The 15,712-nt window shown below is 42.0% G+C and overlaps 1 protein-coding gene across 2 annotated transcripts in view; it reads right to left on the reverse strand.

The window, feature by feature from the left end:
• KIAA0825 (KIAA0825 ortholog) overlaps positions 1 to 15,712 on the reverse strand; it is a 481,507-nt gene that overhangs the window by 436,990 nt on the left and 28,805 nt on the right. For both annotated transcript variants that reach the window (XM_040421546.1, XM_040421545.1), the window contains exons 2-4: positions 13,951 to 14,089; positions 5,584 to 5,743; positions 2,209 to 2,854 (exon numbers count right to left, since the gene is read on the reverse strand). In XM_040421546.1, coding sequence (XP_040277480.1) covers positions 2,209 to 2,854; positions 5,584 to 5,743; positions 13,951 to 14,084 — 940 coding nt within the window. In that variant the 5' untranslated portion in view covers positions 14,085 to 14,089. The remainder of the gene's footprint in view (positions 1 to 2,208; positions 2,855 to 5,583; positions 5,744 to 13,950; positions 14,090 to 15,712) is intronic.

Below are 15,712 nucleotides of genomic sequence, written 5' to 3' on the forward strand. Positions count from 1 at the left end.
CTTCTCCGTCTTACGGCTGGGACTATTCGCACTCAGCACAAACTTTAAGCGTAGCTACCATGAACATATGTGGAGAGCGATGCAGAATATATTTTAACCCCTTGGGTCTGTAAACAATTTGAAATTCGTTGTTTTCCCTTCTCCGCCTTCCAAGATCCATAATGGTTTTTACTTTTCCACTCGCATAGACGTACGAGGCTTGTTTTTCTGCAGGACAAGTGATGTACTGGGAAACTGGGAAAAATATCAATGGGGTAGAATTGGGTAAAAGAACAACATCATTTTTCCATTATCTTAAGAGTTTCTTTTTGCGGTATTCACTGTGTAGTAAAAATGACACATTACCTTTCTTCTAATCTTTGGGTCACTACGATTACACGGAAACCACATTCATATACTGTAGGTTACATTAAAAATGAAAAAATTGCTTTCTATGGCCATATTCTGACTTCCATGACTTTTTTGCATTTCTGTAAACAAAACCGTGTAAAGGCGATTTTACAGGGCGAGCTGTGCTTTTTATTTAAACCATTTTGGGTTTGTATGATGTTTTGATCACTCTTTATTCAAAAAAATAATTTCGGCAGCAAAGTGACCAAACAATGGAGATTTCGGCAATTAGATTTTTTTCCGTTACAGCGTCCACTGTACAGGATAAATACTTTTATATTTTAATAGTTCAGGCATTTTTGGGTGTGAGGATATCAATAATTAATAGAATTTTGAATTTTTTTTTTACTTGCCAAAGGGTGGCGTTTTAAAGTTTTTTTTAATTATGTTTTTTTTTAAATACTTAAAAAAAAACTTTAGGGTCATATATTAAGACCAGCGTTTTAGACGCCAGTCTTACTAACCCCCTATATCTGGAAGTGGATGGGCCGAAGTTGTTGGCTTACATTTAGACCATCATTAGAAAATGATAAATGAGATGGGACTGCCAGCCTGTCCCCTTCCCCGCCAGGCCCACTTTTTTCACACCTAACGTGAGCGGGGGAAAGTCGCAGATTGCGGCGCAACTAATCTTTACCCTAACCCTAAAATAGGCAGATTTCTGGATAATAAATAACATCCTTTATTTCTAGTCCCCCTAAGAGACTAGTTTACTATTGCAGTCTATGGGAACATCGCGGAAAACAGGGCTTAAAGGAGTTATCCAGGAAAATATATTTATGACCTATGCTCAGTCATTAGTATCAGATCTGCGGAGGTGCGACACCTGGGACCCCCAACAATCAGCTGTTAGAAGAACCCTTGAGTGCTGCAGCCTCTTCCTAGGCCAATTACATCACTTCACATCGGTCACATGGCCTAGCTGCAGCCATTCAAGTCAATGGGGCTGAGCAGCAATACCAAGCACTGCCACTATACGTTGTACGGCGCTGTCTTTGGAAAGTTGCCGGGAGCGTGAAACAACTGATCAGCATGGGTGCCGGGACTTGGACCCCCGCTGATGTGATAATGATGATCTATCATCATCATTTCCCGGATAACCCCTTCCTCCAAATATCTGTTCAGATGGTCCATAAACTGGGCGGGCCCGCTTTTTGTTAGAAATGTCTATTCTTGCCGCAAAATGGACAAGAATAGGACATGTAAAAAAAAAATTGAGTACCATTTGGTGACAACTGGATTTTTTCTTTATTTTTTTCAAATTATTTTTATGTATGGTTTTAGTCATTTTATACATATCCCTCAAGACATCGAAGGAGACCTCTGCTTTATTTACCCTTGCATGATGCCACCATAGACTTTTCTTCTGCAGCTGGGACACCCACAAGAGCCCCAGTTAAAGTAATAAACAGTCCCCTGTGCTAACACTAGTTACAGGTAGAGCGGACCTGGGTCTGCTATCATGAAGTGAGTGATTGTCTGGTCCAATAGACTGAGCGGCACACATTTATCTAGAACTTCACTTCTACTCATAGACTCTGAACAGAAAATGTGAAATGCCAAAAAGATGTCTACCAACTGTAAGACAACAAGGCTTGGGCTCGGCATGGGCTTTGGTCATGCAAGGGTCCCAAAATGATGGGTTACAGCAACCATTATGTTTCCATATAGTGAAAAGTGGCGACAAACATAAGATTTTTGATGACGTTACCATCCACAAAGCTGTAGTATTTAGATTTCCCAATTATAGACGTACAGTACATAAAAAAGTAAAACTTATCAGAACAGTCTCCAGAGTTAAGTACTGGAACCACTTACCAAGGGCATGCACCTTCTGTTTATGCCTTTTCTTGCTTAGCCTTGCTGGCTGGAGACCTTGTTCTTCTGTGCTGGATTCATAAAGGATATCAAAGAAGGTTTTCATCTCCTCTGTGATCGCTTCAAAGAAAGTCTCATTGATAAACTTAATTATTAATGAAGAGTCTATAACCTGGCTTAACACAAACAAATCTTCTTTTATCATGGAGAACACCCTGGGAATGGCCTTCTGGTATGCCCCAAGAACGCTTTCTAACTTCCTTTCACTAAAGTCATGGAGAAGTTCAACAACAAAATTCTGCTGGATGTTCTGATACTTAACAAGGACATCAGCTTCAGGGTAAAGAAAGAGAAGGCGCCGTAAGCACTGGGCTTTGAAACTAATCCTAGGTTGACTGCTACAGGTGTCAAAAGTGGTTTGCAATTTTCCAACTAGATGGCGGCGTAAATGCAGCCTTACATCATCCCACAAAGCCTGAAGATCCATGGAAGAATCATCGTCAATGGCATGTAGTGAAGTCTGTGACGTGCACTGAAAACAGCTTCCACTTGGAGAGGAAGGGAACGTTATTCCGTGACTTTGGAGGTCCATAAGAAACTGAAGAATAAAGTCTTCCTGATTTTCACAGTTCTTCAGAAAATGTTGCTAAAAGAAAGAAAAACAACCTTAAATAATTGATTGTGTGTAAAATAAAAAAAAAGGTCTGAGAAACTTTGCCGTCTGAATTAGCAGTTATAATAGTCACACATCTCAGTCTTAAAAGGGATCTGTCAGCAGATTTGTACCTATGACACTGACTGACCTGTTATTTGCGCACTTGGCAGCTGAAGACATCTGTGTTGGTCCCGTGTTCATTCATATTTGCCCTCATTTAATATATGCAAATAAACCTCTAAGAGCAACTGGGGCGTTGCCGTTACTCCTAGAGGCTCCGCTCTCTGCAACTGCTGCGCCCTCTGCACTTTTATTGACAGGGCCAGACAGTGTAAACGTGATCACATCTGGCCATGACTACTCCTTAAGTCAATCAATGTGCAGAGGATGTGGCAGTTGCAGAGAGAGGTGAGCCTTTTGGTGTAATGGCAACGCCCCTGTTGCTCCAAAAGGCTCATTTGCATATATTAAAAAGTCATTTTTCTCAGCAATGTGGACACATATCAACATGGGACCAACACAGATGTCTTCAGATGCCAAGTGCACGTGGAACAGGTCAGTCAGTGTCATAGGTACAGATCTGCTGACAGATGCCCTTAAACGCATATGTGATGAAAAAGGAGAGACATCGCTGAAAGGCAACGATGAAAGGAAGAGGCATCACATTATTTGTACATGCATAGGGGTGAGTGGAATAAATAATTTTACAGGACTGGTAGAATTTAAAAAAGAGTTATTAAAACGCTACTCAGTCCTTGCTTGTAGGGTATCTCCACCTCTGATCATCATTTAGAGGTTATAATGCATATATAAAATTCATATCCCAAAAATTAGTATATAAATTGCATTAGTAAGCTTGCAGCCACCCTATGTTGTAAGAACCGTTTAGATTATGTTCATGTGGAGTAAAAGCTGTGGATGTCCATGCGGAAACTCCCCAGTATTTTACAGTACTACGTAGAAAAGTGAATGAGAAAAAATCTGCAGTGTAAACTGGCCTGTGGCGGCCGTGGAAACACAGCAAATCCTAAGCGGGAATACTGCTGCAAAAAATCTGTGTGGCCATACCCTAATAAAGGCTGACAATCTGCCCATAAACGAGCATGATCAATGACAGAATGTCCATCAGTTTAGTACATTTCACTGGACCAATCATCGTACTGCGGTGAGCAGTTTGCATTTTGCTATCAGCACATCCCGTGTTAACACGAGGGGATGTGCAATCATTGCTTGTTGGCAGCAAACAATAATTGCTATGCCCACATAAAAGATGCGATCAACAACAAACAAGCATTTGCTCATTTATTGAGTGCTGGGCATGTTTGCTTGGGAAGACGATCACAAATACATCTTCATACGAATGTTATTTTGCCTGACTATTGACTTGTAAAAGTGCCTTTAGACTGCCAGTGCCTCATGCTCCAGAGCTGCATTAAAGTGTAACTGTCATTTATTTATTTTTTGCTCGTTTATTAGAGCTAGGCATGTATACCTGAGTTAGGCCTCTTGCACATGACCGTATGCCCCCCGAGACATACGGTCCGTGACCCGGTCATATGTCCCGGAGCGGGATTGATCGTGCGCACGGGAGTACACAACATTATAGATTACAATGATGCTGCGCACGTCGGGCCGCCTGCGGGGCTATAGTCCCGCACTCATATGATCATATGAGTGCGGGACAATAGCCCCACGGGCGGCCCGACATGCACAGCATCATTGTACTCTATGATGCTGTGTACTCCCTTGCGCACGATCAATGCCGCTCTGGGACATATGGCCGGCTCACAGACCGTATGTCTCGGATAGCATACAGTCGTGTGCACGAGGCCTTAATCTGTCAATAATTTCCAAAAGATCTGTAATTGCTTTATAATAACAGCTTTCATTAATGTCCCCTGTCCCTTTCCACTTGTCCCTTAAAAGACTGTTGCTATGGCATTTCTGTCTTCTCTTTACTGTAAACAGAAGACAGACACTGCACACCTGCATTAGGATTCAGAGTGAGGAGGCGTGTCTCTCAGTAATTCAATCTGATTGGCTGGCAAGAAGCTGCTGGCTAAAGCAAGGGTGTATGTAAAATGAGGGAAAGCAGTTTTGGCCTCAGAGAACTGGCAGAGGAGCCATCTTGAGAAGATCCTCATATTGTAGGGTTCAAAACAGCCATAACTAAGGGAAAAGCTCAAGGAAAACAATGGTTTGTGAAGAAACTAAAGATTGCTTTATGCATAATACTGCAGCAGCAGTAACATATGCAAAAATATATTTTTTTATGAAAACATGATAATTACACTTTAAACAGAACCTTCTTCAGGGCTTGGCTGAGTATCAGACTACTGGAGCACAACGTTTACTGGGTGGTCTGAGGAGCTGGCGGCCATTTTACCTAAATGAACGGGGGGACATGGAACTAGAGGAACTGGGTATTTTAACTTTACATTCAGCGGGTTTTCTGGTCTAACAATATTGATGACTTAGCCTCAGAATGGGTCATCAATATCAAATTGTGGGGGGTCCAACATTGGGTACCCCTCCAATCAGCTGCTGTTACCTGCAGCCGCTGGTACCAGAACTAACACGGGAACAGAGCCAGAAGCATGACTACATTCAAGGTGTAGTGGCGGAGCTGAGTTAATGCCGCTTAGCTTCCGTCCACTTGATATATGACATCAACTGGCTATAACAGATTTTAGACACTGCTAGACAATTTTTTGCTTTACCAAAGTCTTCAGGAATGTCATCACTTCAGCATGAGGGGTATCATATAATCTCCAGGATGATGAGCTATTCGGCCCCCGGAAGTAGTCCACATTGCTGTGGAGGATATCGCCAGTGCTATTAAGGACTTCCTGATGAGGGTTTTCTAAATACTTTGCAATGCTAAACAAAAAGAACACATTTTATTAAAAAAGCAATAAAAATAATAATAATAAAGAGTGGGAAAATGGTGAAACAGAATAAAAATGCCAATATAGAACTGAAAAAGTAACTGTATATTCAGTCTATAGTCTATTCAGTCCATAGTATATTCAGTCCAAGTGCATACCTCACGAGAGAGTGGGCTGGTACTAGTAAATGTCTACAGGCCATGTCTGTGTGAAATCTACAGCACTCAACAAAGATTTACAAATATGCTTAAAGGGGTTGTCCAGTCAGGTCAGTTTCTATTGATGGCCTAGCCTCAGAAGAGACCACAATTATCTGATCGGCAGAAGTCTGACACACCACGCCCCCACCAATCAGCTATTCTGGCAGGGACAGATTGGCCTCAGACCCTACAGGGAAATTCCCGGTTGGGCCGATGCCCAGGAGGCCACTCAAGCGCTCTTGATGGCCGCAGGACAGGTACATAATGATCTGATGCTCAATGACCGCAAGTGCCCTCCTGAACTCAACTGTATTACTGTCCTCGTGATGGTGATACAGTTGAATACTGTGGTGAGGGTGGCAGTATTTTGTGCTGTCCTGTGGTATTTGGTTCTGCTGGGGCGTTATTCTGAGCTGCACTACAGTATTGTAGGCCACCCCGCCTACTATGGTTGTCCACGCCTACTTGTTTTGGCCCATCTTCTGTCAGTTTGAACCCACCTACAACATGGGGCCACTTTAAGGTTTTTTTCTAGGTCCACTTTAAGTTCTCAATCCGCCCCTATATTCTGTAGTAGCTCTACTGACGGAAGTTGGCGCTGAATCTACACCGCTCCATCCATTGTTTGTGGTGGATGGAAATGGTTACTGTAGCGCTGCTCTTATTCATTTCAATGCAGTAGCCATTTCCATCAACTACAAATAATGGACGGAGCTGTGTAGTTTCAGCGCCAACATCTGGCACAGGAACTACTGCACAATAGCTGATCGGCGGGGTGCGATTTCTCATCCCCATAAAGATGCATTGTTTCTGGGCAGCAGATCCCTGTTTACACAGCACCATCGGCAGCTCATATAACATGATTCAGGTGGCTGCAAAGCTTTCATTCATTCATCAGGTGAAAAGCGAACAAGCATATCTAGGCATGCTGCATCCTGATAATGGCTCCGCTCATTGGCGCCGTCCATTATAAAGCAGCTGTGTTTGGAACTGCAGCTCAGGCCAACTCAACTGAAAGGAACTGAGCTGCACATAGGCCATGTGACCGATGAATGTGACGTCATTGGCCTAGTAAGAGGCCAGGCCATACAGTTTAACAAAGCGCTGTGGACTCTTCATACAGCTGTCCATCGGTGTTCCAGGACTTGGACCACCGCGGCTCAGATATTGATCACCTATCCTGAGGATAGCACATCAATTTTCTAGTCCCGGAAAACCCTTTTAATGGAATTTCAATAAAAACACATTTTAACTTCAGAGGTGCTGGAGATTCTCTTATTCTGGCTTCCTGGATTCATCTTGACCAAGCCAACAAGTTTTCCAAGGCTCTGACTGTCCCACAGGTGAATACCAGTTGGGTCCCTGTGCGAGGGTGAGCTCCTAGCCTCCCATCGCCTGCATAAAAGGCACACGGCTCAATGCATCGAATGCACTACATACAGATAGTCAACAACATACAGCATCTCAACCAACCAATGTTTCCGCAAACTACCCAGTTTATTATTATAGACATATCGGGTGGCTGAGATGACTTCTAATTGAGAGTCAGGCCACCCAGTAGGGACCTGCCTCAATGTTGCACTATTATCTTGAGGGTCACCATCATCCTCTTGCTGCTGTCGGGCGCACTGTGAGCAAGTGTTGAGGCTCACATAGCTACAAGTAGAGATGGCCTTGCGGTTCACCCGGCAGTAGTTTTGCAGCGAACTTTGCGTGTTCGCGATTCGCCGAACATGTGAACATATGGAGAAATTTGCGCCCGCCATATTCTTTTACATTGTGAAGAACTTTGACCCATGACACATCCATCAGGAGGTACAGGACAGCCAATTGAGACGTTTCAGCACATGGACATACCCCCTACCTTATAAATAAACCTGATCTGGCCGCCATTTTACATTCAGTGTTTTGCCAGTGTAGGGAGAGGTTGCTGTGTGGAGCAGGGACAGGCTGTTAGTGACACCAAACGCTAGCTAATAGGGCCACAAAAGTCATTTTAAGGAATGGTATAGGTGTGCTATCCATAGGTGTGATACACAGAGGGGTGCAATATACTTATAATATACTTTTATAATGAGTCAAAAATACATAGATCTATATAGTGATCACCTGGAAGTCAGGGGCCTAGGGGCTAGGGGCCTACTAGGGCCATTTTTATATAAGGTTCCGGACGGGGTCGCTCTTATCAGAGCGGGTGGTCTGTGGTTAGGCTATCAGGGCCAGAATAACACCCCCTGTAGGGGAATATCAGGGACAGTTCTTTTCCCACCCTGTCCTTCAATACCACATCATCATCTAGGCCAGGAATAGATGTTTTTTTGCTTTCCCTCCTGGATTCATGGATGTGCACTGGAACCCCCCGGATTGTGGTGGGACATATGGTTTCTGATTTGGTGCCGCTGAGCACTTGTTATTGCCTACCACATCTATGCTTTTTGCTTAACTTTAATAATTTAATTTATTTTCATTTTGAGGGATATCTTTTCCATTCACACGTCCGCAAAATGGGTCCGCATCCGTTCCGCAATTTTGCGTAACGGGTGCAGACCCATTCATTTTCAATGGGGCCGGAATGTGCTGTCCGCATCCGCATTTGCGGATCCGCACTTCCGCATTTGCGGATCCGCACAAAAATAGAACATGTCCTATTCTTGTCCGCAATTGCAGACAAGATTAGGCATTTTCTATTATAGTGCCGGCGATGTGCGGTCCACAAATTGCAGAATGCACATTGCCGGTGTCCGTGTTTTGCGGATCCGCAAAACACTTACGGACGTGTGAATGGACCCTCATAGTAAAATTATTAAAGGTTACGTTTTATCTTTATGTATATTCTAATGGATTGCCTTCCTTATACAATGTTATATTATACTTTCTATGTTAGAAAGTATATTATAGTGCATTTGTATTGTGCGGCAGTTGTGTGCGGTTCTGCTGCGATACTGCAGGTATATAGAGGGACAAGCGTTATTGGAACAAATAATTTCTACTGGTGTGATATACCAGTCGTCCCCCCAAAAAAACTGATTGAAGCGGGGTGTTATATACCAATATACTTTCTTTATAGTGCATTTGCGCATGCGCGTACGCGAAAATTATATTGCTGATATTTGGCATTGAAAAAAATATATAATGAATGGAGATCGCAAATTCGAATAATACATTTGGTATGTCACTGTCCATGTTGTGGGACTATTTGTGCACTTCTAGTAATTATTTCTTGGCTGCAAATTTGAGCTGAAGGTTTTTCAGGTTCGCCTGCCATTAAAATGAATGGGACCCGCAGCGAACTTGCGGTTCGCAAACATTTGATCGCGTTCGCGAACCGTCCCGGCAGATGTTCGTCCATCAGTAGCTACAAGGTCTGTAGACCAAGGCAAGAGCCAGTCAGCGGGCTACTACTACGTCAAGATGATAGTGCAACATTGAGGCAGGTCCCTACTGGGTGGCCTGACTCTCTATTAGAAGTCATCTCAGCCACCCGATGTGTCTATAATAATAAACTGGGTAGTTTGCGGAAACATTGGTTGGTTGAGATGCTGTATGTTGTTGACTATCTGTATGTAGTGCATTCGATGCATTGAGCCGTGTGCCTTTTATGCAGGTGATGGGAGGCTGGGGGCCCACCCTCCCACAGGGACCCAACTGGAAATCACCTGTGGGACAGTCAGAGCCTGACCCCGTTAGTGCATATCTGTGTTCCATATGTCAGAGTGCTTGGAAAACTTATCTATGGCACAGTTTTAGGGAACTGCAAACGGAGGCTAGGTAATATTTGCATGTAGCTGTACAGTGGGGCCCCCAGAATGAATTAAACAAGGTTTAAAGAAAAACACGACTAAAAAGAACACAGTAGACTACTTTTACATTTAAAACTAATACTTTCCTATAGTTTTCTGTACAAATCTAAGAATAAATGGGCTCTACAAATGCCATCCAATTAGAATGCGAAAATTTAGCATGGCAACGGCAAAACTAAAATAAAAACAACAAAAACCTTCAAATATGATTGACTAAGACACACGTTAACATCAGTGTGAAGGCCTCTTCAAAATGACTTAAGGCTGGGTGGGCTGAAAAACACCATAGAGAAAGGTAAAGAAAAGACCTTTTCAAGAAAACTCTAAGCATGAGTGAGTTTAAAAAAAAGTGTAGTGAAACGAATATCTTCTCATTATCAAACAGGCTTTTCATGAAGACTGAGCACTTTCATGAGAAAGAATACCTCACTGCCTGTGGCCCATTCAGATCTCTGATGGGACAACCCCAATTGTGAACACTGGTTCTAAGAATGACAAAAGATTGGCATGTATCTTCTTAACTTGTGTAAACTCTTCTCAGGACTGCGAAATGCGATGCTCCTTCCATACACCTTGGCTCTAGGGATTCTGAATGAAAAGGCTTCTATTGTGGCATCATGAAGTGTCTCAATCAGTGAAACCTAACCGATTACAGTGCACTGGATTGTGCAGGCTTTTCTGCTAGTAGCCTACATAAATCTGCTTCAATTACCAGTGGACTAAAACTAATCCCCGGCATCGAAATCTGGATGCTGGCCAGAGACAACACATCGTGAATACAGAGGCTTAAAATAATACGTTAAAAAAGCACAGATACTTCAGATACTTTAGTAATTTGCCTTAATACAAAAATAAAAGTCTACGTTGACACAAAAATACATAAATTATTTTTAAAATCTATTCATTTATATCAAATAAAAAAAATTATATTTTGCAGAACTTTAATATGTCACTACTGCAATCTCGAAAACTATTAGTATATTTTTTTCCTATACCACAAAATATACCCCTTTAAAATAGTTCTGTAAACTAGGACTTTATAACCTGTTACCACAAGCCAGAACAACATGATTTTTCACCAATGAAGAAAGTCCTTATCAAAATTAAAGGGGTTGTCCGGATGATTAAGATTGATGACCTGTCCGGAGGATAGGTCATCAATATCTGATTCGTAAGGTTATGACTCCTGGCACCTCCGCTGATCCATGAGCGCTGTGGCCTCTTCCTAGGCCAATAACATCATATTCATCAGCCACGTGGCCCAGGCGCAACTTAGTCTTATTCAAGTGAATGGGGCTGAGCTGCAACACCACGCCCAACTGCTATCCAATGGACGGCACTGTGTATGGTTAGCTGCAAGGTCAAACAGCTGACTGGTGGAGTGACTGGTGAACAGTTCATCAAAAATAAATAATTTATGTTGCTAAATTAGAGATTGGTGCAGTCGGTGAAATGTCTAAGCAGTATATGATCACTTTTGTCAAAAATTACCTCCCCAGCTACACTGTTTGAGATGTCCTGTTGTACAACACTCAGCCCTTTGTAGGATAAAGATCACATACATTTTTTACCAACAAGGCTTCTGTCCATAAGAGAGGGGAATGGTATAAAAAGAGGGTCACATACTTAAAAGTGTTATCCGACCCCTGAATGCCCGGACCGCTCACACACAATGTACTTACCTCTTTCCCTGCCACCTGAGTCGCTCCTGGTCCCCGCACGACCGCCGCTGCCTCTCCGGTGCGTAGATGAACTAAAATATTGCATTGACCCTTTACTTAGCACTTAGCTGAAGCACCTTTAAGAGTAATTACATTCTCCGCTTAGAGTTGAGGCCAAAAATTTTAATCTTGGTTTCATCAGACCAGATAATCTTTTTTTTCTCACAGTCGGAGAGTCCTTTCGGTGCTTTTTAATTAGCTAACTCCAGGCAGCCTTCCATGTGTCCTTTACTGTGGAGAGGCTTCTTTCTGGCCCCTCTGCCATAATGCCCAAATTGGTGGAGTGCTACAGCGATGGTCGGCCTTCTGAACAGTAAGTGCACACAGGGTCTCTGGAGCTCAGTCAGAATGAACACTGGGTTTTTGGTCACATCTCGTATCAAATCATATCCAGTCAACTGCATTTAACATAGGAAGACTTCAATCAAAGTCTAGAAACATCTTAAAGATGATCAATAAAAAAGAGGTCCCCAGAGTTAAATTTCAAGTGTCACAGCAAAGGGTCTGATTATTTATATCCTTATCAAATTTTAGAATTTTTCGTTTTAATAAGTTTGCAAATATTTCTAAAAATTCTAAGATTTCTAAAATTTCCACTTTTTTATTATGGGATATTGAGTGAAAATTGATGAAGGAAAATTTTATATTTTCAAAGTTCTAACATAATGGGGGAAAATGTAAAAGGATCTGAAGCCCCGAATGCACCGTATCAATATATAACAGACTTGTAATAAATTGCAAAGGAATATCCAGGTTTGCAGATTATTATGAAGCCAGAATCTACGGAGGATCATTACTCATTCATTTGCAACAAAGTACAACGAGGAAATAACCATTTAAGCGCTAAACACAGAGTGCTATTCAGTTGCGGCAATCAAATACTGTTGACAACAAGCCTACGGTATTTTAATACAGATTATTGAGCTCTTTAGTTATAAGAAATGATAGGTATAACCTACAGGGAAAAGATACAGCTGAATTATTTAGAGTTGTTGGGCAGAGTGAAAAATAAGCCTATGAAATGCATATACTATTTTCAGGGTCTTTTTTTTATTTTTTATTGTGGACTAAATGTGAAAATTCTCCTTCCCATTGCCCTTTCTTAGATGTTTTAGAGTTTGGAGAATTGTAATAGAAACCCATATAAATGTATTTCTTAAAAGACTTTCTGTTCTGGCAGGTGATCTGTTTGGTTCTACTCAGTCTGAGTATCTGTAAGAAATCATACTGCTCACAGATAACTCCAGCAGGTATCCGCCACTGGTGCGAAGATATTAGAGATTCTGGTGCCTGTATCTGCGCATGCACTGGACTCACTCAGTTACTGTTCAGTGGCTGCGCAGACAGGGATGCAGCAAGGGACAACCAAAAAAGAGATCACATGGGTAAATCACACGATTGCCACTATCTTATGACCTATTGATGTGGAGACTGTTGCGCTACAATGTTTAAATAGCCCATTCTATATTTCAAAGGCTATGGACACCTTTAGGGGAAATTTATGTTATTATTGCATTTTACTAATTTTGGGATAAAAACATTTTTCAATTGGTGTTTATTACAAATTTCCAACAGTTTTTCATCTACAGCTTTCGGTTTCAGTACATTTACAGACCAGCTGGCTCTCTACCTCACACTGAAACCATCACGGAGCTGCTCTGTTGGCTGGATCTGTAGCCATTATCCATACGTTCCTAACAGCTCATAAACACTCATGATCAGAGATGAGACCATTTCTTCATGTCCAATTTGGCCGAAACAACCTTCTCATTGGATTTGGGTTAAATTTATTCAGAAATTGCTTTGATTGCCTGGAAAAGTCTCTTCTCACTCTCTTTCTTGCCTTGATTCTCCCAAATCAAACAAAATTCGGGTGCGGTAGAATCAGAACCTTTTGATAACTTTGGGTTGAATTTCAGAATTTTAGAATTGATTTACTCAACTCTAACTCATTGTAACTAAATTCTAATCAGTTTGATAAGAAGTTAGCTATAATGTGTTTATGAGCTGTCAGGAGTTCAGGGTCGCAGATCCAGCCCACAGAGCAGTTCAGCGTGACTTAGAGAGACGCTAGTCTGCAAATGTACTGGAACTAAAAGCTGTAGAAGAAAAACTGTTGACAATTTTTTTTAATAAAGACTAATTGAAAAAAAGTTTTAGCTGCAAATAAGTAGAATGCAATAAAAACCAAGAAGCATACTTGGCATCCCAGGATCTCCTCACCTGTGGAATGTCAGGTCATTTGCATACAGTGCTCAGGCTATAAAAACAATTTTAACTTTTTTAGTAATTTATATTTAATTATTTTTACCAGTAAAATCCATACCCATGTGATAGGTCCTCTTTAAGGGTGATAAAATTACAAAGTTACTCATTTTAAACTTCCCCATCATCCAGTTGCCCTCCCCAATAAAAAATTTTTTTTTAAAAATGGTAGGAATTAATGTAGTACTAGGCGCAAACTGTTCTGTACTTTACCTTTGGGTATTTTCTTTTAGCTTTTTATCAAGGTCATCAAGAATCTGCTGACACTCCGAATATCCTGGGTACATATCCAACACACTATCCAGTAGAACAAAGCTTATATGGTCTTCTCCTGCACCCTCCATCATGGCTTCTGCAAAAACAAAATATAAGAAGAACAGAACTTATATATTGATGAACTGTCCTCAGGATAGGTCTACAATATAAGATTGGTGGGTGCCCAAAACTGTACAGTGAACGAAAGCCTCTATCCACTGCGTAGTTTTCAGCGTCAGGATATTGCAGCTAAGCTACCATTTACTTGAATAGAAGATGAGCTGCAGTAACCCAGGATGGCCACTACACAGTGGAAGCAGCCTTCTGCTTCCAGCAATATCCTCTGTACAGTTTCTGTGGATGGCAGCTGCCCAAAACAGCTGATCAGTCGGGGGTGCGGGGTTTCAGATTCCCACGCTCTTATATTGATTACCTATCCTAAGGACAGGTCATCAATATCTAAGTCCCAGAACCCCATTAAAGAAGACCTATCAGCAGGATCAACCTAACCAGGCATACTGCTTGGTAGGATTGATTCTGAGAGGCGAGGGTCCTGTCCCTCTGTGCACTTCAGCTTTGAAGGATCAAGCCTAGCAGGTAATATGTCATATTAATAGTGTTGTCCTGCTGACAGGTGCTCTTTTACATAACGTAAAATATCATAAACCTACAGTATAGGTTCACATGTTCTGATGACATGTACCCTGGGCTATTATACCAGATGGCACAAAAGAATATTGTGCCATTTGTATAATAGGGAACAAGAAAGAATATGGCATACTTATCATTAGGAGTCTGCTGTATGGCGCTACCTCAAGTTACAATGACCACTGGATACAATATTTTCAACATACAATGGTCTTTCCTGGTCCATTGTAACATGAGACCATAATTCATCATACTGTACAATGTCATGGACACTGACAAACAGCACTGGCATTTCCCAGGTAACACACTAGTAGCAGCTCTCTACAGTACAGTGCGGTACTACATGTGATGTACTGCAATCTACCTGGTGCCAGGATGTGATGCTTCTAAGAACACCAGGCTGCACTATTCAAGAGCTTGAAGAATGGCTGGACTCATTGGAGCTAGTGACATCCAGCTTCCAGGACCTTTTTCTGACTTCCATATGTAAGGACCTGCTCTATCTGTAGTAGTTTCTCATTATTTCAGTCTTCATTTTTTTCTCGTTTTTTGGGGCTTCAGAATCAATTATAAGTTTTCCATAGTGTTATGGTCTGAAGCTACAATTGTTTCAACTTCCATTGGTCATCCTGGAACTAATTACAGGGGTTGTGCCAAGTAATAAAGTAATCTCCTATCCACAGGATAGGGGATAACTAACTTATTGGTGGGGGTTCCACAGCTGGGATCCTCACCGATCCCAAGAACAGGGGTCTCGTGTTTCACTCCTGATGCACCCTACTGCTCCATTCATTCTCCACAGAACTGCTGAAGATAGCTCAGTGTTCACATATCGGTTTAACTTTAACATTGTTATGACCAGCGGGTGCCCTACGTGACCAATTCCCTCTGAGGGCTATGTCTAAGCACGCCCCTCGTTCTTCACATGATACCTCTGATGGCGAGGAGAGACTTTCCCGAGGGGTGTACCAGGTGGTACCTCAGAGGGGAATTGGAACACGAGGGAATTAGGACCAGAGTGTAAACCCACTGGACTGACCTCCAGGTGACAATACACCCAGTGGCTGATCAG

This window comes from Bufo bufo, chromosome 2 (assembly GCF_905171765.1).
Source record: "Bufo bufo chromosome 2, aBufBuf1.1, whole genome shotgun sequence".
NCBI classification, from domain to species: Eukaryota; Metazoa; Chordata; class Amphibia; order Anura; family Bufonidae; genus Bufo; species Bufo bufo.